The sequence below is a fragment of the Musca domestica genome, unplaced genomic scaffold (genome assembly GCF_030504385.1).
Source record: "Musca domestica strain aabys unplaced genomic scaffold, Musca_domestica.polishedcontigs.V.1.1 29, whole genome shotgun sequence".
In the NCBI taxonomy this organism is placed as follows: domain Eukaryota; kingdom Metazoa; phylum Arthropoda; class Insecta; order Diptera; family Muscidae; genus Musca; species Musca domestica.
The window spans coordinates 6640692-6668442 of NW_026712296.1; the positions used below are offsets into that span (position 1 = coordinate 6640692).

General features: G+C 34.5%; 1 protein-coding gene across 5 annotated transcripts in view; it reads left to right on the forward strand.

Moving 5' to 3' along the window:
* LOC101889444 (collagen alpha-1(XVIII) chain) overlaps positions 1 to 27751 on the forward strand; it is a 662143-nt gene that overhangs the window by 54366 nt on the left and 580026 nt on the right. For all 5 annotated transcript variants that reach the window (XM_059124488.1, XM_059124489.1, XM_059124490.1 and 2 more), the window contains exon 2: positions 23276 to 23448. In XM_059124488.1, the coding sequence (XP_058980471.1) occupies positions 23435 to 23448 (14 nt within the window). In that variant the 5' untranslated portion in view covers positions 23276 to 23434. The remainder of the gene's footprint in view (positions 1 to 23275; positions 23449 to 27751) is intronic.

The window sequence follows — 27751 nt, forward strand, 5'->3', positions numbered from 1 at the left end:
AAGGTCTGCGGCCAAAATGTTTGCGTGCCCAAGGCTTTAATACACCCACCAGCATATTTTCGCGATAATATTCGGCATTTATTCTGATGCCACGGTCGATTTATACGAGGGGAGAGCGACCATCGGCTGTTATGGCGGCCCACGCCATTACCAGCGCTTGAGTTCTGGTGGCCAACCGAATGTGCACATTTTCAGCTGACCTCTTCGACAAGTAAACGTGATAACTTTGTTTGATAACAAACTGCTGGACAACGAATGTTTTCTCATTGGAGGAAACCAAATTCGGCAGTTCACCACTTTCGGCCAAGCGAAGCAACTCTTTAGTTGTTTTGAGTCTATTTTCTTTTAGTTGCGGAGTAAGTTCGTGCACTGTTTGGAATTTCAATGGCTTTACCCCGAGTTAATTTTTCAATATTTGCCGAATGGAATATTGCGATATGTTCAGTTCACGAGCCATTTTTCGGCCACTGGGACGAGGGTTTCGATCAAGTCGCTTCTTTACTTTTCGAATCATTTCTGTTGATGTTGCCGTTTTCTTCCGTACACTTCCTTGATGTCGGGCTACGCTACCAGTATCACGGTAACAAGCGATGGTACGAGACACAAAAGATTTATTCACATTTAAATGCTGTGGTGCTCTAACGATAGCCACTTGTGGTTTTCCGCCCAAATATAAAGAAATCACACTATCACGCTTGAATTCCATCACCAATAACTTTTTTTTCTGGAAAATTCTCACGAAAATGCTTTTGAACGCTTGTAAACAATATAATGAGCTCTCACTGGAATAATTTTAATTGCTGTCGGGCGAGTGGCGTAGAAATGACAGCAGTCTCGACCGGGCAGAACGTTTAACACCCTCCACCAAAATTTGGTGATAATTACGCTAAAATCATTATATTGGGGGCTATACGAAGACCTGCACCTGTTGGAGTAATTCATTAAGAAATTTTAGATTCAAAATAATGCCGATAAATAATTTCGCTGAAATCATCAAAATACCGAATATCTAGAGGTACAGTTATATACCAAAACCTAGGCAGTTCTATGCAAGTATGTTTCTTGCATAATGGAATCACATGCTGTCAATTTACATTTACATTCGGGTTATAATTGTGTTTAAAACACCCCAAAAAACTTTAAATCTGTCGGTACAGTCCTATGGCGGCTATACCAAAACATGGACCTGTATATCCCTTGGTCCAGAAGTCCTGAATACCTAATACACACCTGAGTAAAATGTTATTAACCTACTTTATTACATTCGGAAGCTAAAGTGATTTCCACAGACAGACAGACAGACCGGAAAATTGGCATCGCTAAATCGACATAGAATTTTATGCTCATCAACAATATATATATTTTGTGGGGTCTAAAATTTATGTTTCTAGGTGTAACAATGACAAACTTAATATACCCTCCATACTATGGTGGAGGGTAAACAAATAATGTGTTATCCTTTTAATAATTACAGGACATTAGAAATTACTTATGTTATTACTAAGTAATGAGTAACATGGCCACAACGTATGCGCGTTCGACTACAAAGCCAAAGGGTTTGAGTTCGAGACTCAGCAAATGAAGAAAATCATATGAAAATATTATGACTTGTCGATGTAGATGTAAGACATTAAACATGCTTGTAATCATGGCACAGTGTGTAGTGCATTAAATTAAAAATAAGAGGACTGTAAGTTCAATATCAGCAGCAGATGAGGTAAAAAGAGGTTGTGGAAAACATGGTGCATTTATTCTAAAAATTAAACAAATTATACTACCGTGAATTTTTGTTCTTCAATGGAAGCAATATATTTCATGTCCATTTTCTGCCACGTAGCGACTTCGATGACCAGCCTTACCCATTCAAAAAATTCCTGGCCTAACTACCTTATTATCAATCAACATATGAATATTTTGAATGATGTTGTGGCCACTGTTTGTATTCTTTCATATAATTTGGGTCATGTAGAAGCCCATGAAGTGTACCCCCATTGAACTCTTCAAGTAGACTGCAAATAGACATTGATTCAATATATGAATGGAATGAAAGTAAATTGAAATAAAATCGATAGTAAAATATAGTTGGTTATATTTATTTTAAATGCGTTTAGTACAAGTTGTGTTTACAAAAAATATCCACAAATGTTGCAAGCTTTAAGAATAAACATTGTTGCTGTTGACAAAGTGAGTTAGTTAATTTAATTGACAAACTGGTTATAGCTTTTTTAGGATTTTAATTTAATGGGCAAATTCAGATACCGTCTACCATAATATAAAGGGTATATTAAGTTTTTAATTCCCTTTTGTAACTCATCGAAATACTAGTTTCGGAAAAGTAGACCCATTCTGCAACTTTTTAAGAAATGTCCTTTTTGTTTATTTTTATTTTTTGTAACAATAACAAAAGAAGTTTTAACAACTTTTCAATCGATAAAAGTTAAATAAAAAACAAGTAAGCAAAGGCTACAGCCGAGCGGGGCCGACCGTTGAATACCCTACAACACTATAATAAACGATACAGTTTATGTAGGCGATATACTCGAAAGAATTCCACAAGATATTGTGACAAATAATTAAAGAAAACCATCAGATTTCGTTCTCTAATTTTCGAATAATAGCAACTTAAACTAATTTGCTCATTTCCAATTTATTGGTAGATGTTGCACGTAAATGGTCTTCCTAGATCTGGAACCTATATTTCCCAAAGACCTATAATCTCTCAGAAGTGGCAAAAGATTAACATTTATTATTGGTTTTTGACTGAAACGCATCTATATGAGATACAGACATTTGACTACATTCTTCAACGGAATCAGCGTTAACGAAATAGTCAGAAGTGCGTCTTTCCTGTATTTGTGAATTCTGAAAAAGGCAACTGGAATGGATATTTTCGTATTTTGTCTACAAAAGTTGGCAGACTTTTTCACACATTGAATATTTTTGGATGGCCATCCACAACTATTTGGCTTTTGCAATGTCCGATAACCTCCATTCAAATGCGCGTGAGGATCGGGCGATAATTACGACTTGCTGACAATTTTCCAGTTTGTTTTGTCCATTTCAACCCCTAAATATATGGCGATTATCTCCAAAAAGAGTAGGCTTCTATTCTGACCCTCATCTTATCCCCATGCAAAATTTCATAAGGATCGGGCCATAAATGCGATCTGTATATGATATCCTGATATCCTAACTACTTAGTTTTGTTAGCTGTAGAAATATTACCAAATGTTTAATTCAAAATGAAAATATGCCAAAAATATGACAAAATTGAAAAAATATGAGAAAATTTTACAAAATCAATATTTTCATCTTTAGAGAGATAATTTTATGCGATTTTTTAGACGTTTTTTCTTTCCTGTCAAGAGGCCATTCTGAAGTAAGAGAACTGTCGAAATCAGTTCAGCCGTTCTCGACATATAAGAGATTTTTCAAGCATATCTTCTTTGATAGATATATATATATATATCGTACATATTTTGCTATATATCCGATTTGTTGGATGTTAACATCAATGTAAAGATCAGAAGTAACCTTGTCATGGCTTTGTGATTTCGCCGGGATTTAAAATATTCGCGGTTTAATGAAAAATTTTGAATTTTTTCAACACAAAATATATGGTCTATTTTACCCGCTAAATATTATCCGATGACCACCCAATTTGGTAGGTTTCTTCCCCGCCCTAAACTCTAGCTACATGCGAAATTCCGCGTCGATTGGTCTATAATTGCGACCTGTATAGCTACTGCAAAATCCGACATTTTTTCAGTATTTGGTCCATTTCAACACCTAAACATTTGGCGATCATCAGCTTCTATTCTGACCCTATCCCCACCTCCATTCTAAATTTCGTGAAGATTGGGCCATAATTGCGACCTGTAGAGTGATTACAAATTAACATGGACAGACGGACAGACGGACGGACGGACGGACGGACATACATAGCTAGATCGACTCAGCTCGGCGAGCTAGGAAGATCCATATATACTTTCCTATATGGGAAACCAATATTTCGAGGTGTTACATAAATTCTGGCCCAATCAAACTTATAATACCCCCAACACATTTTGTTTTAGTAAAAATGTTTATATGTATGAAATTTGTATGAAAGTTGGATGATATTCAAAATTTTTACCCTTTGTGGGTAGTGGGATGATATATTCCATCTTCACAGTAGATCTTGGTCTAGTTAAAAATGGGATGTGTCAAATATGAAGAGAACCGGTTGCTTATTTTGGATTTTATAATGGTTTTGGTTATTCAAAACATTGACCCTTTGTGGGAGAGGTACCAGAAGGAATGGTCCGATCTCTACCGTCTTTTGGAACAGATCTTGTGTTGGTAGAAATATTGAGATGTGCCAAGTCTGAATGGAATGAGATGTTAATTTCGCGTTTTTTGAGCTTCATGGATATTCAGATAGAGTTGACTGATATACACCATCTTCACAGTAGATCTTATGTAAGTAGTAATAATGTGATGTGTGTAATTAGAAGACAATGGGAATATTTTTTCATATTTTATAAAAGTTATAATTATTGAAAATGTTGACCCTTTTGTGGGGGAAGTACCAGAAGAAGTGGTCCCATCTTCACACCATTTTATTGACCATTGTCGCACCAGACCTAACAAATATTGGGATTTTAAAGCTGGAGCAAATAGGATTATCCTTTCTCTTTCGGTGCAGGAATTTGGAATTTTCGACCTTTTGTCGGGGAGGTACCAGAAGGAGTGGGCCTATATTGCCCATCACCGAACTTGATCTAAGTTTGATAAAAATATTATGATGTACCAAGTTTGGACAAAATAGGATACTACCTTCGAGAGTTATCGTATACACCGGTCAGCAAGCCAGACAGACGGACGGGCATAGCTAGATCCACTAACCAAATGCCCTGAAATGGATTTGGTCCAAAGAGACCAAAGAGGGGGCCCAAATCTTTTATTTCTATGAGGCACGTTTTGGCGATATGGCTGAAGGTATAATGAAATAATGCAAAGCGTAGAATATGTGTACTTAGGATGTCAATCCGTTTAACTAAAATAAAAGAAGTAAAAAAGCGGTCGGGCCGTACTTTTAATACCCTCCACTATTTTTAAGGAACTTACAAAATTCCGTCGAAAAATACCGCTTAAAGGAAACCCGTTATATGAATTTGAAACAATTCCGGTAAAAAATCCTCAAATTGGAAAGAGTTCCGGGCAATAATGACGCTAAATAAAGGGAGGTGCCGTTATATTTGGGCTATGTGAAAACGTGGACCTGCATAGACAATTTTCCAATTTTTGTAGTATCAGTACGAGCTTCAAATACGAAATTTGAAACAATCCCTGTGAATAACTTTCTTAAAATCATCAAAATACCGAATATTAAGAGGTATTGTTATATTATAGCGTTACATGGGCTATATGAAGACGTGGACCTACATAGAGAATTTTCCGCCATTGGGGGCATACGCAATTTCTTGTCATCGGCTTTAGTACAAATTTGGGCCTTCAAATGCGAAATTTAAAACGATTCTGTTGAATATCTCAATTCGTTCGAAATACGACACACAGACGGACATCGCTAGATCGACTTAGAATTTTGCGCTGATACAAAATATGTTCTCTATCTTGGGTCCGACATGAGTCTTTTGAGGAGTAATAAACGGAGTGACGATGTTAATATACCCTCCATAATATTGTGCAGGGTATGAAAATATAAAGAAATGTTTCAAACTTGGCAGTATTGTTCGGCATCTATAAGAACTATTGTAGCATAAAAGTATGTACCTAGGTCCACGTTTTCGTTTAGCTCCTTTAAAACGGTACCTCCCGATATTAGGTGTTTGAATGATTTTTGTCCATTTACTTTTCATAGTTTAAAGTGGATTCTACCTCCTATGTGAGAATGTTTTACAAACTCTTAATACCAAATTCAAAAACATTTCGTGAAAAAAGGCCAAAATACTGACATCCTGGAGGATTGTATGAACTCAAGCCCTATATATAACATTCTGCCACCGGATCCGGAAACCTTTACGAAATATAAAATTTTAAATTAATCTGTTAGAACATGTGTATTTAATCCTCAAACAAAAGAACGGAATATCAAAAGTTACCGTTATATGGGGGTTATACGAAAACCTGGATAGATATACCTTATTTTCAATACCAACCATCCTGAAATCGACTTAGAATTGTATAAACATAAAATAATGGGTACTTTAATAATAAGTTAATCAATTCAGTTTATGAGTGTTTAATGCTAAAAAGGTTCCAATAAACAAATATGGTATCTTAATGTGACCTCGAAAAACCATGTAAACTGACGCGAGTTGAATAAATCAAAATGTACGTTGCTTTCCACATAATGATGTAATTATTTAGATATACAGGGTGAGATGAAAAAAACTGCAACAAAGTCAAGCGTAATAATTTTTAATGTTTTTTGTTTAATTTGTCGAAAATACCATCAAATTTTAGAATAAGTTCAGATTTGTTCGAATTGATCATATTTGGCACGAATTATGGCCTTCAAACGGCCAATTATAGCGTCACACACGTTGCCCGAATGTTGTTTTGCGGTATTTTGGCCCATTCCCGGCGAAGCGCTTGCATGAGGTGATCGACACTTTGGTATTTTTAGTGCAAACTTTGCTTTCCAAAATAACCCAGACGCAATAGTCCAACAGATTGGCATCCGGAGATTTTGGTGGCCATTGTGCGCTGGAAATGAAGCGAGCACCCACATTTTAGCTGACCTCTTAACACGATCATTTGTTTGTTTACAAACTGCTGGACAACGAATGTTTTCTCATTGGAGAAAACCAAATTAGGCATATCACCACTTTCGACCAAGCGAAGCAACTCTTTAGCTCTTTTGAGTCTATTTTCTTTCTGTTGCGGTGTTAGTTTTTGCACTTTTTGGAATTTCAATGGCTTTACCCTCATTTTTCAATATTTGCCGAATATTGCGATATGTTCAGCTCAGGTAAAGTCAAAGTAAAGTCGCTTCTTTACTTTTCGAACCATTTCTGCTGATGTTGCTGTTTTCTTCCGTTCACTTCCATGACATAGGGCTACGCTACCAGTATCACGGTAACGATCGATGGTACGAGACACCAAAGATTTACTCACATTTCAATGCTGGAATGCTCTAACGATAGGCACTTGTGGTTTTCCAGCCAAATATAAAGAAACTACGCTTGAATTCCATCGCGAATAACTTTTTTTCTGGAAAATTCTCACCAAAATGTTTTTTACGCTTGTAAACAATATAATGGGCTGTCACTGGAATAATTTTATCAGCAGTCGGAAGAGTGGTTTCGAAATAACAGCAATCTGAAGTTGGTTGAATTTGTATTTTAAATTTAAAAATTCCTCAACTAGTTACATTTTATCTCTATATATCAATTGCCTTGCTGGTTAAATCAATTATCATATTACTTGTGTCTAATGGAAAAAAAACAAACAAGTTTAACATAGAATTTGTTAAATTGTCAAAACAAATTCACTTTTGTTGGCATTGTATCAAATCTAGTTCATAGACGTTAACCTCAACCGAATAAGACAATGACACCAAATAGAAAAAAACAAAATAACACTAGCCGGTATGCGGTGAGCTATTTGCAATCCTTTTTCTTTTTCTTTTTTTTTGCATTTATGTACATGCGGATTGCAGTCATCAAATTGTCAGAAATGTATGCATTTATATTTACATATATTGTTTTATTATTTTGTTAAACTATTTGTGTTAATTAAACAATAGAAAGAATGAAAAATAGTTACAACAATACAATTTATATGACAACTTAATAGATAAGACACAGAAGTGTAGATGTGACCAGTTTGTAAAATTTATTCATATATTTTTTTTCAATTCAAAGCGATTCTCTGTCCGGCGTCTGCATCAACAATACAATGCAAGTCCATGCAATTTATTAACACATTTTCATTGAAATGCATTAAAGATAATCGTCTCGAGACGCCGCGGCGTTAAGCAGGCATATGAGCAGGCGTTGAGATGGGGACAGGCAATTTTAGATTAATCATCACATTTTGTCTTGGGTGATCTTGTCATTAATTCTGCATATAAATCTTAAGTGGAACAGGCCTCAGTGATCGTCATTTAAAAGTGATTTGTTTTGATGTAAATATGAAAAATAAAAACAACTGTCGCTTTGTGAACAATGGATGTTGTAAATTGAATTTATGAACACTGAACAACATTTGCATAAATATTATGGTTCTAAACTAATGAATTAAGTTCAGCAATAGCCATATATTGGAGGCATGATTGTTGTGTAATGGTGAAAGTAATTACTTTAATGACAAAACTACGATTCAAGTACTTCTTCGTCTCAGCAAATAATTGTCTCCAGAAAAAAGTAAAGGAAGGCCAAATGTCGGAAATTGGACATATGGCAATATATATATATATATATATATATATATATATATATATATATATATATATATATATATATATATATATATATATATATATATATATATATATATATATATATATATATATATATATATATATATATATATATATATATATATATATATATATATATATATATAAATATGAACCGATCTCGATAATATTTGCCAATGAGCTCAGTTGATTCACAATTAACCCGCAGCCGGTTGAATATATATGACAGCTATATCTAAATCTGATCCGACTTTCACCAAATTCAAAAGGGTTCGTCCTTGGGCTTAACAAATATTGTCTGGAAAGTTTCATCGGATAATAAATGCGACCTGCATTTTGTTCACAAAAATATAAATGTGGGTAAAGTTATCAAAATACCGAATATCGGGGGTACCGTTATATGGGGGATATACGATATCGTGGACCGATATAGCCCATCTTCGAACTTGACCTGCCTGCAGACAAAAGAGAGATCTGTGCAAAACTTTAGCTTCCTATTTAAATTCGTTTAGACTGTAGCGTGATTACAACAGACGAACGGACGGAGAGGCGGGCAGACGGACGGACAGGGCTAAATCGTCTTAGAATTTTACGCTGATCAAGAATATACTTTGTTGTGCCTAAAATGATTATTTCGATGAGTTACAAACGGAATGACGAACTTAATATACACTCCATACTATATATGGTGGAGGGTATAAAAATCGCATGCGATAAAAAATATGACAAAAATTGAAAAAAAAAAATCCACAAAAGATATTCACATTTTTATTGGTATTTTTTCCGCGATTTTCTTAGATTTTATCCATTTCTGGCAAGAAACCATTCCGAATTGATGGTAATTGTGAAAATCAGCCCAGCGGTTCTTGATTTATAAGCAGAATAAATAAGATCAGTTCTTTTACATATATTGTGCCTATTTCTTGGCTATTTGCATGACTGCAATTGTCAGAAGAGATCTTTTAATGTATTTGTGATTTGGCTGGGATTAAAAATATTCCTATTTTCTTACATAAAAGATAGGGTCTATTTTACCCGCTAATTACTGTCCGATGGCCGCCCAAATTAGTATGTAGGTTTCTGCCCAGTCCTAAACTCTAACTCCATGTATATTTTCATATCCAAAAACAATAGGGTTCTATTTCGACCCTTACCCCACCTCCATTTTAAATTTCTTGAAGATCGATTGATAATTGCGACCTGTAGCTTGATTACAAATTAACATGGACAGACGCACAGACGGACGGACGTAAATACATAGCTAGATCGACTCATCACGGCATGATAGGAAGATCCATATATACTTTCCTATGTGGGAAACCAATATTTCGAGGTGTTACATAATTCAAACTTATAATACCCCCAACAGATTGTGTTGTAGGGAATAAAAACTTCTATTTAACTGGAACATTAATTTAAAAATTGTTGTTCTCCATTGAAATTTTCCGTTGGACCTTCTGTGTAATGAGAAACACATGAAGCATAAATAAAGAGTGTCCAAACAAGAGAGCAATTTTTAAGTTTGGCGTCATTCGAAGTGGCATTGTTTTACATACGAACAATTAATATTGTTTGCTAGTAGAAGTTACGAGGTTAGTAAAAATGAAGCGCTACAGCATGAAAATACTGATTTTGCCGATAAAATCATCTTCATTGACGAGACCATTTTCATCTTGATGGCTTCGTCAATAGGCAGAATTTGGCATTTAGTGTGAGGAAAATCGTCGAATGATTCAAGAGAAGCAAGCACATTCACAATGTGTCACTGTGTGGTTTGGTTTTTTTGGGCTGGGGAATCATTTTTTATGAAAATGAGGCAGGCCAAGCGCAAACATTCAGACAGAGAAATAATTTAATTGCTGCATAAATTATTTTCCGTTCGTGTTATTTAATGTTTGGAAGACTAGAATTGGCCGCCTAGATCATGCGATTTAACACGTTCAAATGTTTTTCCTAGCTGTTTTTTTTTTTTTTTTTTTGAAGTCGATGATTTACGCGAGTAAGTTGGCGACAGCTCAAGCCTTAAAATAGCATTTGTTTGTAACATGGAAAAGGAAGCGAGATAGACCCATAGTTATTTTTGAGGATCTTCATAAAATCACTTTCTGTGACGATTTATGCATGTCAGTACGTCCGTCTGTTCACGTATTTTTGTGAACAAAATGCAGGTCGCATTTATTATCCGATGAAACTTTCCAGACAATATTTGTTAAGCCCAAGGACGAACCCTTTTGAATTTGGTGAAAGTCGGATCAGATTTAGATATAGCTGTCATATATATTCAACCGGCTGCGGGTTAATTGTGAATCAACTGAGCTCATTGGCAAATATTATCGAGATCGGTTCATATTTATATATATATATATATATATATATATTTTTGTGAACAAAATGCAGGTCGCATTTATTATCCGATGAAACTTTCCAGACAATATTTGTTAAGCCCAAGGACGAACCCTTTTGAATTTGGTGAAAGTCGGATCAGATTTAGATATAGCTGTCATATATATTCAACCGGCTGCGGGTTAATTGTGAATCAACTGAGCTCATTGGCAAATATTATCGAGATCGGTTCATATTTATATATATATATATATATATATATATATATATATATATATATATATATATATATATATATATATATATAAATATGAACCGATCTCGATAATATTTGCCAATGAGCTCAGTTGATTCACAATTAACCCGCAGCCGGTTGAATATATATGACAGCTATATCTAAATCTGATCCGACTTTCACCAAATTCAAAAGGGTTCGTCCTTGGGCTTAACAAATATTGTCTGGAAAGTTTCATCGGATAATAAATGCGACCTGCATTTTGTTCACAAAAATATATATATATATATATATATATATAAATATGAACCGATCTCGATAATATTTGCCAATGAGCTCAGTTGATTCACAATTAACCCGCAGCCGGTTGAATATATATGACAGCTATATCTAAATCTGATCCGACTTTCACCAAATTCAAAAGGGTTCGTCCTTGGGCTTAACAAATATTGTCTGGAAAGTTTCATCGGATAATAAATGCGACCTGCATTTTGTTCACAAAAATACGTGAACAGACGGACGTACTGACATGCATAAATCGTCACAGAAAGTGATTTTATGAAGATCCTCAAAAATAACTATGGGTCTATCTCGCTTCCTTTTCCATGTTACAAACAAATGCTATTTTAAGGCTTGAGCTGTCGCCAACTTACTCGCGTAAATCATCGACTTCAAAAAAAAAAAAAAAAAAACAGCTAGGAAAAACATTTGAACGTGTTAAATCGCATGATCTAGGCGGCCAATTCTAGTCTTCCAAACATTAAATAACACGAACGGAAAATAATTTATGCAGCAATTAAATTATTTCTCTGTCTGAATGTTTGCGCTTGGCCTGCCTCATTTTCATAAAAAATGATTCCCCAGCCCAAAAAAACCAAACCACACAGTGACACATTGTGAATGTGCTTGCTTCTCTTGAATCATTCGACGATTTTCCTCACACTAAATGCCAAATTCTGCCTATTGACGAAGCCATCAAGATGAAAATGGTCTCGTCAATGAAGATGATTTTATCGGCAAAATCAGTATTTTCATGCTGTAGCGCTTCATTTTTACTAACCTCGTAACTTCTACTAGCAAACAATATTAATTGTTCGTATGTAAAACAATGCCACTTCGAATGACGCCAAACTTAAAAATTGCTCTCTTGTTTGGACACTCTTTATTTATGCTTCATGTGTTTCTCATTACACAGAAGGTCCAACGGAAAATTTCAATGGAGAACAACAATTTTTAAATTAATGTTCCAGTTAAATAGAAGTTTTTATTCCCTACAACACAATCTGTTGGGGGTATTATAAGTTTGAATTATGTAACACCTCGAAATATTGGTTTCCCACATAGGAAAGTATATATGGATCTTCCTATCATGCCGTGATGAGTCGATCTAGCTATGTATTTACGTCCGTCCGTCTGTGCGTCTGTCCATGTTAATTTGTAATCAAGCTACAGGTCGCAATTATCAATCGATCTTCAAGAAATTTAAAATGGAGGTGGGGTAAGGGTCGAAATAGAACCCTATTGTTTTTGGATATGAAAATATACATGGAGTTAGAGTTTAGGACTGGGCAGAAACCTACATACTAATTTGGGCGGCCATCGGACAGTAATTAGCGGGTAAAATAGACCCTATCTTTTATGTAAGAAAATAGGAATATTTTTAATCCCAGCCAAATCACAAATACATTAAAAGATCTCTTCTGACAATTGCAGTCATGCAAATAGCCAAGAAATAGGCACAATATATATGTAAAAGAACTGATCTTATTTATTCTGCTTATAAATCAAGAACCGCTGGGCTGATTTTCACAATTACCATCAATTCGGAATGGTTTCTTGCCAGAAATGGATAAAATCTAAGAAAATCGCGGAAAAAATACCAATAAAAATGTGAATATCTTTTGTGGATTTTTTTTTTTCAATTTTTGTCATATTTTTTATCGCATGCGATTTTTATACCCTCCACCATATATAGTATGGAGTGTATATTAAGTTCGTCATTCCGTTTGTAACTCATCGAAATAATCATTTTAGGCACAACAAAGTATATTCTTGATCAGCGTAAAATTCTAAGACGATTTAGCCCTGTCCGTCCGTCTGCCCGCCTCTCCGTCCGTTCGTCTGTTGTAATCACGCTACAGTCTAAACGAATTTAAATAGGAAGCTAAAGTTTTGCACAGATCTCTCTTTTGTCTGCAGGCAGGTCAAGTTCGAAGATGGGCTATATCGGTCCACGATATCGTATATCCCCCATATAACGGTACCCCCGATATTCGGTATTTTGATAACTTTACCCACATTTTTCAATGGAATTGTCTGAAAATCCACACAAGGAGTTGCTTGTGGGTACTTTATACCTCGGCAGAGAATTATCTATATAGGTCCACGATATCGTATAGCCCCCATATAACGGTACCCCCCGATATTCGGTATTTTGACGATTTCAGCCACATTTTTCAATGGAAGTGTCTGCAATTCCACAAAAGGAGTCCCTAGTGAGTATTTTACCCCTAAAAAAGAATTGTCTATATAGGTCCACGATATCGTACATCCCCCATATAACGGTACCCCCTGATATTCGGTATTTTGATGATTTTACCCACATTTTTCAACGGAATTGTCTGACACAAGGAGTTCCTTGTGGGTACTTTATACCTCGGCAGAGAATTATCTATATAGGTCTACGATATCGTATAGCCTCCATATAACGGTACCCCCCGATGTTCGGTATTTTGATGATTTTACCCACATTTTTCAACGGAATGGTCCGAAATTGTACACAAGGAGTTCTTTGTGAGCACTTTACCCACCGAGAGAATTTTCTATATAGGTTAGCGATATCGTATAGCACCCATATAACCGTACCCCCGATATTCGGTATTTTCATGATTTCACCCACATTTTTCAACGGAATTATCTGAAAATCCACACAAGGAGTTCCTTGTGAGTACTTTACACCCAGACATAGATTTGTCTTAATAGGTCCACAATATCATATATCCCCCCATATATCGGCACCTTCCTATATTAGATATTTTAAAGATTTTAAAAGAATTTTAATGGATTTTCTTTTTTTTGAAAATTTTCTAATTCGTTCCAAATGGTGGAGGGTATTCAAAGTTCGGCCCGGCCGAACTTACTGCTTTTTTACTTGTTTCAATTTGACTTACAATTTTGAATTGTAAATTTCCTAAATTTTTACACCCATCAACACTACGTTTTGAGGGTAATATATGTATGTCGCAATTATCGTCCGTTCCTCACGAAATTTTGCATGGGGGCAGGTTTAGGGTCAGAATTAAAGCCTATTGTTCTTAAGATGTACATTTAGGGGTTCAAATGGACTAAACAATTTTAATTTTTTCTAATTTTGTAGTCGCTCTATAGGCCACAATTGAAAAATAGGGAAGAAGTCTAGCATTTTGGATGGCCATTGGATTATATTTGGCTGTAAAATAGACCACAACTTTCGTGTGAAATAGTTTTGAATATTTAACAATACCACGAAGTGCGTAAATATTGGCCAAATTTGACCCGGAGAATTTGGCCAATATTTACGCACTTCGTAGTATTGTTAAGTATTCAAAACATAAGGGTAACCCCTGTGTAGGGCTCTTTGACAATATAGTAAAAGCGAAATCTTCCAAAATGGATTTGGATATAAGGGGACTTCGAACATATTGTAGTGTTGTAGGGAATCACATAGTCGGTCCCGCACGACTGTAGCCTTAGCTTACCTGTTGTGATATTTTTCACTTTATACTGAGAGTGTTTCCGGACAATTGTTAAGCTAAGATGGACACCCGACAGACAGAGATAAGACGGCCAATGCATTAAATGGTGAATTAAACGAGAAACGACAAAATTGGTAATGTTAAACATTTTTGGTCCAAAACATGCTTAGCATTTCCTTCCAACAGACTATTTTCGGAATACGGCGCTGATCGGTATATTTATATACACATAAATATAATATGTATATACATATTTAAAATAACTTAAATTTTTGTAGCACATTAAACACATTGCATATTTGGTCAGTACTGACAAGGGATGTTATTTATTATATTGGCCGGATATTAGTTGACACACGTCACAGAGTTCAAGATACGCTATATTGTCTGTCCAAGTTAATGTGCGAAAAACATATTTCAAATTTTATTCACAAACGTCAGAAATAGTTGGTAAAGGGAAGGGAAGAAACAATTTAAAAACAATACAAATGCCTCCCACTTCAATACATATATATTTCGCCACAGAACTTAGCAACATATTGGCAACAGCAACACTTTGTTTTTATGGAACAGAAATCATTAGTTACGGTCGATAGTTGTTTTTTTTTTTTTCAAACAAATTGGTCAACGCTTTCCTTTGAGGTGACAATAGGGAATTTTACTCTCTCAATTTAAAATGTTTATAATTTAATTTGAAATGTGTCTGACTTTGAAATGTTGATTCCTTCTTTTTATTGCTTAGGGTCTAAGTACATAAGAAGCTTGAAGTCATGGCTAGGCATATTTTGTGACATTTCATAAAGGGATTACAGAGCCGCACTAAAATCCTGCCGTCGTTTTCCATTATAATTTGACATTAATATGCCTAGCCATGACTTCAAGCTTGTTATGTACTTGCACCTTTAGAGTTTTAAGGCATAATTTCAATGCAAATAGTAGACAAGTAAGCAAAGGCTGTAAAGTTTCTGCAAATCTGAAACCCTTTAACCCTTTTTAAAATCTAGTTTTTAGGTTTTGTGTCCATTTTAAACCCTAAATATTTTGCGAACACCTTCTTAAAAAAATGGGCTTTTAATCTGATCCTATGCCAACCCCCATACAAAAATTCGTGAGGATCGGTCCATAATAGCGTTATTAGAATTTAGTATAGAAATATAGTCGAACAAAGAGACATACATAACTATATCGACTAAGCTCGGCTAGATAGGAAGATTCATATCCCTAACGTCCTATGTTCAGGACGTTGCCGTGCCATAATCCCCACGGACACAATCCCCAGAAGGAAGGGTTGATTATTAAAAAAAACAGTCATAATCCCCATAAAAGTAGCTGACATAACCCCAAAACGATTGCGGGCATAAACGCCATTATGGGGTACGTATTTTCAGCCTGATTATGGCAAAGTAATTTTTTCGTGGGGAAAGTACCTAGTTATTCGAACCAAAAATTCGGATACAAAATCCTGGTTTTATACTGATATGTACAAAATTTATGTATCTATCGGTCGTAACTTAAGATTTTATCATCTAGGGTATGTCCAATGTCGCCTTCGCAATCCATAGTTTTTCTAAACTTTATAACTCTGGCAAGTAGCCGGCCTTCAATTTTAAAGTCAATGTATTCAACTCATATGGCACCATTTTCTAAAGACAAAAGTGAAGGCTATAATGTGGTATGTAGAATGCACCATAATGAGTCTAAAGTTTCAAAAAGTTTCGGTACAAAAATACCAATTTTCTTGAATTGCTGCGAAACAGGTTAAAGCAACCCCATCATATGGCCCCGTGATCTAGATCTTTTTTGTTCAAAATCGGATGATACTACCTTATTTTATGAAATAAACTTTTTTCTTTCCAAATTTTCATGTTTTGTAATTGTAATTTATCTGGGCAGTGCTCCGTGACATCATTTCGAAAGGGAAATCTTCCAAAATGGATTTGGACATAAGGGGGCTTTTAACATATTGTAGTGTTGTAGGGTATCACATGGTCGGCCCCGCATGACTATAGCCTTTGCTTACTTGTTATACCCTACAACACTATGTGTTGAGGGTATTATAAGTTTTATTGGTTTCCCATATAGGAAAGTATATATGGATCTTCCTAGCTCGCCGAGCTGAGTCGATATAGCTATGTATGTCCGTCCGTCCGTCTGTCCGTCTGTCCATGTTAATTTGTAATCACTCTACAGGTCGCAATTATGGTCCGATCTTCACGAAATTTTCTATTTCTTTTGGAGATGATCGCCAAATGTTTAGGGGTCAAAATGGACCAAATACTGAAAAAATGTCGCAATTATAGACCAATCGACGCGGAATTTCGCATGTAGCTAGAGTTTAGGGCAGGGAAGAAGCCTACCAATTAGGGTGGTCATCGGATGATATTTAGGGGATAAAATATACCATATCTTTTGTGTTGAAAAAATTCAAAATTGTTCATTAAACCGCGAATATTTTAAATCCCGGCGAAATCACGAAGCCATGACAAGGTTACTTCTGACCTTTACATTGATGTTAACATACAACAAATCGGATATATAGCAAAATATGTGCGATATATATGTCTATCAAAGAAGATATGCTTGAAAGATCTCTTATATGTCGAGAACGGCTGAACTGATTTCGACAGTTCTCATTAATTCAGAATGGCCTCTTGGCAGGAAACAAAAAATGTCTAAAAATCGCATAAAAATATCTCTCCAAAGATGAAAATATTGATTTTTTAACATTTTCTCATATTTTTTCAATTTTGTCATAATTTTGGCATATTTTCATTTTGAATTAAACATTTGGTAATATTTCTACAGCTAACAAAACTAAGTAGTTAGGATATCAGGATATCATATACAGATCTCATTTATGGCCCGATCCTTACGAAATTTTGCATGGGTATAAGATGAGGGTCAGAATAGAAGCCTATTGGAGATGATCGCAATATATTTAGGGGTTGAAATGGACCAAAAAACTGCAAAATTGTCACGCACATTTGAATGGGGGTTACCGGACATTGCAAAAGCCAAGCAGTTTTGGATGGCCATGCAAAAATATTCAATGTGCGAAATAGTTTGCCAACTTTTGTAGACAGAATACGAAAATGTCCATTCCAGTGACTCTTTGGAAAATTCACAAATACAGGAAAGACGCATTTCTGACTATTTCGTTAACGCTGATTTCGTGGAAGAATATAGTCAAATGGCTGTATCTCATATAGATGCACTTCAGTCAAAAACCAATAATAAATGTTAATCTTTTGCCACTTCTGAGAGATTATAGGTCTTTGGGAAATATTGGTTCCAGATCTAGGAAGACCATTTACGTGCAACATCTACCTATAAATTGGAAATGAGCAAATTAGTTAAATTTGCTATTATTCGAAAATTAGAGAACGAAACCTGATGGTTTTCTTTTATTATTTGTCACAATATCTTGTGGAATTCTTTCGAGTATCTCGCCTATATAAACAGTATCGTTTATTATAGTGTTGTAGGGTATTTAACGGTCGGCCCCGCTCGACTGTAGCCTTTGCTTACTTGTTCCAATATAAAAATGTGTAGCATTATAATTGTGACACTAACTTCTTTCTTCGTATTCATATTTATTCGATACCCATGAGCAGACCTCTAATGCTAAGGTACTTATTTTCCTTTTTTTATATCCGATATATTATTATTTGATAAACTTATTATTTGTTGCTTTATTTTTAGTAGTCGTTTATATCTAAAGACAGTTGTATGGATTTGTAAAACCAACAAATACAGATATGAGGGACTACAAGACATTTTGCGGGGGATGATGCTTGGCAATTGTACATCATAAATGGCAAAGGTCGCTGCTTAATTTACCATAAAATGTATGTAAGCGTTGTCTTTCGTAAAGCCCCATCATCTTCTAACTACCAGAGGCCTTAGAAGTTTTTTTCGTCAACGATTTTGTTCTTTACCATGTAATGACTTTATTTACATGCCTTATCATCATAATCATCGATGTGGTTTCTTTACAGCAGCGAAATACTTCCGTTTCCTGTTTAATAAAGTTACCCTAAGAAAGCCAATCAGTCCACCCATACGCACATGTCACAAAGGTAGGAACAACACCAGCCAAAAGGCAAACGACGACGATGGGCACAACCCTGAGAGAACGTGCGTTATTTAGAATCCTGATGATGAGATATTTATTTTCTTTTCCCTGGCATTTTTCTCATTTGCCAGGGATGTGTGTGTGTGTGTGGTTGCTTACATCCGTATTAACTGAGTGTTTCAAATGCTTGCCTTTTCTGACATGTTGTTGCTTCTATGATACTACTTAACCTTTCAAGTTGTTTTCGTGAAGAAAGTCGTCAAGAAGTTCACGTCATTGTCTAATACGGTGAGTTGTTTCTGATTTCTACCATGTTGTGGCTCAGCTCCCCTCCCCCATCTTCGTGCTGTGCCATTGGAAACAAACACTGTTTGCCAGCCAGTTTATGTCCTTTAGGGCAAATAAACAAAAAAGTGTTACCTTCATTCTTAAGAAGAATTTTGCTTTAGGCTTAGCATAACTGACATTGCCAACGTTTCGTATGATTATTTTTCTTCTTCATCCCTTAGGATACGACGCATTTTTTCATTTTAGCCTTGAGTAAGAAGATTTTTTTCGACATTCGATTTGAAGCCTTAACACATGGTATGTTCTGGAGTAACTAAGTACAAACAGAACAGAACACGGCAGGAAATATTAAATAAATTTTTTTTTTATGGAATCCTGCTCATCTTGTGTTTGGCTAATACGACTTCATCACAAAATCAGAATTATTTTCTTGCCTAATCCTCAAGTATTAACATAGCTATTTTTATTAAAACGATTTCAATATTGGTATGGCCAACTTTGTAGACAAATGAAAATTAAACCATGAAATTTCATAAACTGGAGTTGTTTCGACCAAACAAAGTAACCATTTCGAGAAGAATCATTTATCAATCAACAATCAATTAAATGCCATTTCTCAGGCATTGGTTTTTGACCCTCGTTTGTTAAGAAGCTGTCACACATGGCTAAATATCTTTGTTATCATTTTTTCTTTTCTATAACCAAATACAGAAAAGGATAACTTTTCAGAAGGGCTAACTAGGAAATCCTTTTTATCTCTGGACTGTAAAGTGGCGTTACTAATTACAGACATTCCTTATGGTAATGTACATATGAAGATATCTGTACAATAGAGTAGCTTCTTGAGCAATGCATATTAAAATAAAAAAAAATCCTGCCATGTACTATGTGTTGGGTATTATAAGTTTGATTGGGCCAACAATTATATAACACCTCGAAGTATTGGTTTCCCACATAGGAAATTAAATATGGATCTTCCTATCTCGCCGAGCTGAGTCGATCTAGCCATGTATATCCGTCTGTCCGCCTGTCCATGTTAATTTGTAATCACTCTACAGGTAGCAGTTATGGCCCGATCTTCTCGAAATTGAAAACGGAGGTGGGGTTAGGGTCAGAATAGAACACTATTTTCCTGACTTTCCAGTTGCTCTATAAAATACAATTATGCACTTGGAGTTAGAGTTTAGGACTGGGCAGAAGCCTACCAATCGCCCATCGGACAATATTTAGCCGGTAAAATAGACCCCAACATTTATGTAAGGAAATAAGAAAATTTCCACTAAACCGCGAATACTTTTAATTCCAGCCAAATCACAAATACATTAAAAGGTCACTTCTGACCATTAAAGTGATGATGATAGCCAAGAAATCGGATATATAGCAGAATAGGTACAATATATATGTGTCAAAGAATAGATCTTATTTATTCTGCTTATAAGTCAAGAACCGCTGGGCCGATTTTCACAATTCCCATAAATTCGAAATGGTCCTTGCTCAAAAAGGATGAAATCTAAGAAAATCGCTGAAAAATATAGCAATAAAAAAGTGAATATATATTGTTCCTTTTTTAAATTTTTGTCATATTTTTTATCGCATGCGATTTTTTCAATTTGACTTACATTTTTGAATTATACATTTTTTAAATTTTTACACCCTGCAACACTACGTTTTGAGGGTATTATATGCTTGTCGCAATTATCGTCCAATCCTCACGAAATTTTGCATGGGGTAGAGTTAGGGTCAGAATTAAAGCCTATTGTTCTTAAAATTTACATTTAGGGGTTCAAATGGACTAAATACATTTTTCTAATTTTGTAATCGTTCTATAGACAATTGAAAACTAATCGACACGGAATTTCGCATCAGAAGAGAGTTAGGTACAGGGACATTATTTTTTGACATTATTTCAACAACGTTATTACTTAAATGGATTTGGACACAAGGGAACTTCGAACAAATTGTAATAAAAAAAATATTTTTAAAATCAATCATGGGATATTAACCATTAACCGCATTTGCCAGATTTACCATGCAATTGAAAGATTGAACACTTAGGATCAAATTTTTGAGAGAACATCCAGGCATTTACCTTACCTAACTTTTAGATATTAGAGATCGGCTAAAATATGGATGTGCTCCCATATATCCTTAATCCGATTTCAGGTTTATTTTGCATATAACATCTAATGGCGGAACTCGGTTCGTAAAAATCCGCAAAAAATACTAAGTCGATTTAACGATGTCCGTCTGTCTGTCTGTTGAAATCACGATACAGCCCACCTCAAAATTTAGCAGAACAATTTGTATTGTGTCTAGGATCATTGAAATTGAAAATTAGATATATCGGTTCACGTTTTGGTATAGCTCCCATACAACGGTACCTCTCGATATTCGGTATTTTGATGATTTTTCCACATTTTTTCGCGGATTTGTCCAAAAATTGGTATTTGTTGTCATAATGGGTTCTAGCTCCGGAGGCGAAACATTGTATGTTTAGGTCCAATTTTTGATAGAGCTCCCATACAACGGTGCCTCCCCATATTCGGTATTTTGATGGTTTTTACCACATTTTTCCATGGATTTGTCTGAAAATTGGTATTTGTAGGTCATAATGGGTCCAAGCGTGGCGCAACATTGTATGTATAGGTCCACGTTTGGCATAGCCCCCATATAACGGTACCTACCGATAGTCGGTATATTGATGATTTTTGTGACATTTTTCACGGATTTGACTACAAATTGGTATTTATTGGTCATAATGAGTTCTAGCTCCTATGGCGAAGCATTGTACGTATAGGTCCACGCTTTGAGATAGCTCCCATACAACGGTACCTCCCGATATTCAGTATTTTCATGATTTTTGCGACGTTTTCCCGCGAATATGTCTAAAAATTGGTATTTGTGGGTCATAATGGGTTTTAATGTGTCCGGCCAAAATGGACCGGCCAAACTTAATGTTTTTTTACTTGTTTTAATATAATATTTCTCGAAGTGATATCATACATTCTATAGCAATGTTATTTGGTATAAAATATTAAAATGTCTCCGTCAAATTTGGTGAAAGTCGATTATGAATTGGATAGGCTTTGCTCTCTGGCAAAAAAAAAAATAATATATGTAAAGTGAGAAATCGTTTTACCCACTTTAATATCCACAATGTAGCCGTCTGCAAATTTCGACATATGTTTTTGACACATATTTTAGTTATTCTATCTATTCTATTCAATTTATTTTGTTATTTATATTCGAATTGTTTGTTCATCTTTTATTAATTTAATCCTTGCTTTTTTATGTTTCTTTACAGGAAAAGGTCCATGATTATTGCCGTTGACTGGTATCCCGAACATTTCATGAATGTGCGTATTAAAATTCGATTTGCGTGTTATATGCGAGTTTGCAACCAGACATTTCCGTTAGTGTCCCATTGCTTTTGTGTCAATGGATGTGCTTTTGGGTTTTTTCCCTCCGAATGCTGTGGGCCAAACGTGTGATAAATAGCAGTGCGCGTATGTGTGAGTGGAGATTTTAATACACAAGGTTATATTACCTTGTGCTTGGCCATCTTAAGCCAACATGCCCAAGTGGCGAGTCATGTGCTAGGTAATGCGTACAAAAACAACACTTTAGTGGTCCTCGTGGGTTTGTTTACTCACATCCGTATTCGTGCCACTGAGCAGTGAGTGTTATTAAGGAGATAGTGTAAAATCGTGTATATGCTTGGAATCAAATCCACATGTGCCCTCGTTTACATCTCACCAAATGAACATTCCTAAATATCAACCCAACAATGTTCCAAAATATAAACAGCCCACAAAATATACTTATTTTCCGCCACAAATGTATATTCCGAGTGTGTGTTTTTAGTGTTAAATATGAAAAATGAATTATTAAAGCTAATCCGACCGAGCATAAATCATTTTAAGTGAAAGATAAAAATAAAACTCTAAATTCAGAATCAAATGAAACGTAGTGTGTGTGAGTGAATAGTGAGTGTGTTATACAAAATATACAAGTAATATGCCATTAATTATTAAAAAAAAATATATAGTACCGTATTAAGTTACATATGTTTTTGTACAATTGTGTTCAATTTAATGGAACAAAGCCTATAAAGTTGCACAGGAAAATTAAACTTTAATTGCTTTAAAAACGTGAATTTTATATCATTTCAGTTTCAAAGTCAATTATATCTGCACCGATAACAACATAACACACGAACTATTAACTACATCTAATTCCAGTTAATCAGAATTCTGTGACACAGGAGCCATTATTGGCATCCTTGCTTGTTGTGGGAATTAAAACTAAATTGAAGCAAATTGATTCTCAGAATGCAAATCATGTGGTAAGTTTTACAATTTTTTTGTGTTATGATATTATTTGAATGAAAAATATATTTGTTTCAAATTTAAATATTAGTAATATAACAATGTTGGTGGATATCTGGACATAAAATGCATTCCATAATATTTTGTTAAGCGGATATTTTTCAAAATGTATGCGCCACCTCAAAATGGATGCTGAAGTTATACCCGGCATCACTCTGTTGTAGAGACTATTATGTCTTTGTTCATTTTTTGTAGCATGAGCATTTTTTTATTATTTAATTTGAAAAGCAAGTTAGAAAGTTTTAATAGGGGTTCCAATAACATTTTAATACTTGCTTATGTACACTACTTTGGGGGACGTGCCAAAAGATGTGAGTACCAATTTTGGAATGTGCGTAGTTTGAAGATAACTGAAGAATAAAATTGTATTTAAGAATGTTATGATTATTATTGATTATATTAAGCGAGATTTAATGCTGTCTAATTGGGCTTTGTAAAGTTTGAAGAAAATAGGAAACTGATTTCACATTTTACTAGAGTTATTATTATTTAAACTTTTGGGTACCAGAAAATTGTACATTGATTTCTTATTTTAAAAGAATTGCCCTTATTCAAAATTTCGACTTGTTATGAGATGGATCTAGGTTGACCAATATTAATGATTTTCGATAGTTCTGGAGAGAGTTGAACAATATTTTCCATTTTCGCAAGTGAACTAAGTTTTATCACAATTTGCCATGTTTAACTATATCAGGTACTCCCTCAATTTTTTCATAAGCTCGAATTAAAGCAAATATATTAGGATGTGCAAAGTTTAACGAAAATCGGACACTGATATAATTTATTTATTATTATTATTATTATTATTATTATTATTATTATTATTATTATTATTATTATTACTACTATAACATTTATATAAATATATAGACAACTAGCTGAGTCCGGTGCGCTTCGCTATTTGATTTTATATACGAATATTTGTTGGTTAAAAAAAAAAAACAAAACGTGATTATTGTAACACTTTAATGCATAGACAACATTCCAAAGACGGGAACATTTCAAATTAAGTCGTCATAAACAAAGGGCTACTTCATTCGGTTATATAATTTTAATAGCAAATTGCAGGCGTGCAGTCTTTTAAAGATGAGTGGCATTTCTGTTGCAATTAGTGAATTCGGGGTAGCAACATACTTCCCCATAATAATAGTATCCTCAATTAAATTGTTGTGTAGTTTTTCACTGTTAGCCTAATACCCTTGCAAAGGCGTTGTGGGTCAATGCTTCCTAATAAAATCATATCTGAACCGATTTAAATATAGTTTAACAAAATTTACTTTTAGACCAAATTCCGTTACACCTCCTATATTAAATTGAAATTGGAGGTAAGTACCTTGTTTGGTGCATCACGCACAAATCCCGTCACACATTCCAAATTTCATTGGAATCGAACATATCGTTCAATATAATTCAGTATACATATATATCAATATAATTCAGTAAAATTATTTTTGTACTAAATTTAGTCACCCATGCTGAATCGGACATTAGTATCGTGTTTGGTGAATCAAATCTGTGAAATCGGCCGAAAATATATATGCGAGCTATATCCAAATCTGAACCGACTTATATGGGAGCTATATCCAAACTTGAAACCATTTCAATATAAATTGGCAATTTTATTTTTGTTCGAACATATCGTTCAATATAATTCAGTATACATATATATCAATATAATTCAGTAAAATTATTTTTGTACTAAATTTAGTCACCCATGCTGAACCGGCATTAGTATCGTGTTTGGTGAATCAAATCTGTGAAATCGGCCGAAAATATATATGCGAGCTATATCCAAATCTGAACCGACTTATATGGGAGCTATATCCAAACTTGAAACCATTTCAATATAATTTGGCAAATTTATTTTTGTTCCAAATTCCGTTACTCATTCCAAATTTGGAGACTGTATCTGTAATCGATCAATAGATATGTTCATATAAAATCTTAATTTTTGGGAGGTACCTCCGATACCTCTGATGCTATATCTGCAGTTGCAAGTGGATTTAAAAAACGTGATTATTGTAATACTTTAATGCATAGACAACATTCCAAAGACGGGAACATTTCAAATTAAGTCGTCATAAACAAAGGGCTACTTCATTCGGTTATATAATTTTAATAGCAAATTGCAGGCGTGCAGTCTTTTAAAGATGAATGGCATTTCTATTGCAATTAGTGAATTCGGGGTAGCAACATAATTCCCCATAATAATCGTATCCTCAATTAAATTGTTGTGTAGTTTTTCACTGTTAGCCTAATACCATTGCAAAGGCGTTGTGGGTCAATGCTTCCTAATAAAATCATATCTGAACCGATTTAAATATAGTTTAACAAAATTTACTTTTAGACCAAATTCCGTCACACCTCCTATATTAAATTGAAATTGGAGGTAAGTACCTTGTTTGGTGCATCAAATATGAGAAATCTCTCGGTCGATATATATGGGAGCTATATCCTAATCTAATTAATTATTGTAACCAAATTCCGCCACACATTCTGAATTTCATTGGAATCGGACATACATAGTGTGTTTGGTGCTAACATACATGAAATCGGCTGAAATATATACATGGGAGTTATACCCAAAACTCAAGTGATTTCATTATAAATTTGAAATTTCTTTGGAACCAAATACATTCTCTTTGCTCGAATTTCATTGAAATCGGACATACATATCGTGTTTGGTATATCAAATATGTGAAATCGGTCGAAAATATATATGGGAGCTATATCCAAATTAGAATCGGTTCCTACATAATTTGGCAAATTTATCTTCTGAACAAATCCCGTCACACATTCCAAATTTCATTGGAATCGAACATATCGTTCAATATAATTCAGTATACATATATATCAATATAATTCAGTATACATATATATCAATATAATTCAGTAAAATTATTTTTGTACTAAATTTAGTCACCCATGCTGAATCGGACATTAGTATCGTGTTTGGTGAATCAAATCTGTGAAATCGGCCGAAAATATATATGCGAGCTATATCCAAATCTGAACCCACTTATATGGGAGCTATATCCAAACTTGAAACCATTTCAATATAAATTGGCAATTTTATTTTTGTTCCAAATTCCGTTACTCATTCCAAATTTGGAGACTGTATCTGTAATCGATCAATAGATATGTTCATATAAAATCTTAATTTTTGGGGGTACCTCCGATACCTCTGATGCTATATCTGCAGTTGCAAGTGGAATTTCAAAAACGTATATAGCCTATGTTACTTTCAGGCGATGTTGTAGTATACTTGGAAATGTTCAGGAAAATCTGTTTATCGGGTTTCGAGTCCATAAATTACAAACAATAATTTTCCTCTTTTATAGATATAGATTACATCACAGAAGGCTAATATCGCCCAAATATCGAAAATGACGAAAACGTGGACCTGTACAGACAATGTTCTGTTACAGGAAATAGAATCGATTATGCACTCTAAATACTGAATTTGAAGTGATTCTGCTGGAAAATGAGGAACAGGTTAGCGGACGAAGGGAAATTTTGGAATTTTTTTTCACAAAAGTTTTAATCTATTTTATATGTCATATAGTATTCGATGACCATCTAAGTGGTAATCTTCTGCACTGTCCTAAACACTATTCAAAAGCATTGGAGTTTAACTATGGGCTATTTAAACAAGTAAATTGTTTGCGATCATCTGCAAAATAAATAGGCTTTTATTCTGACACTAGCCCTAACTCCATTAAAATTAACAAGGAGAAATGGACGAACCGACTAACATAGCTAACTGATTATATTGTTGTAGGATATAATGAAATCAAAAAGTCAAGTCAAGTCTGATGTCCTTTTTGGATACATAACACTATATATATAGCTTTCCGGAAATTGTCTTAATTTACAATAATTTCCTCTAAAAAGATCTCGAAATTAATTTGAAAGAAATTTAAACCATAAACACTCAAAGTTCATTGTACTCAGAATCATGACGCCTAGGTATTGCCAAAATAATTATTATCTTCATCAACATCAGAACGGACAAAATTCCGCCCACCCATGCATGTAAAATAATTGTTGATGTATTTTTGTTTATTTCCTTTAGAGAAAATGCCACATGAAAACACTTCAATTACACTCAGCTAAATATAGTCATATATTCTCAGAAACGCTTGTTTATGCCCGGAGATGGCGAGTTGAGAGCTATGTATATTTTGTTTTGTTTATATGGTGTGTTTTTGACATATTAAAAATGTGTTCATAATGCTTTGCAACTAAATTGAACTGAGA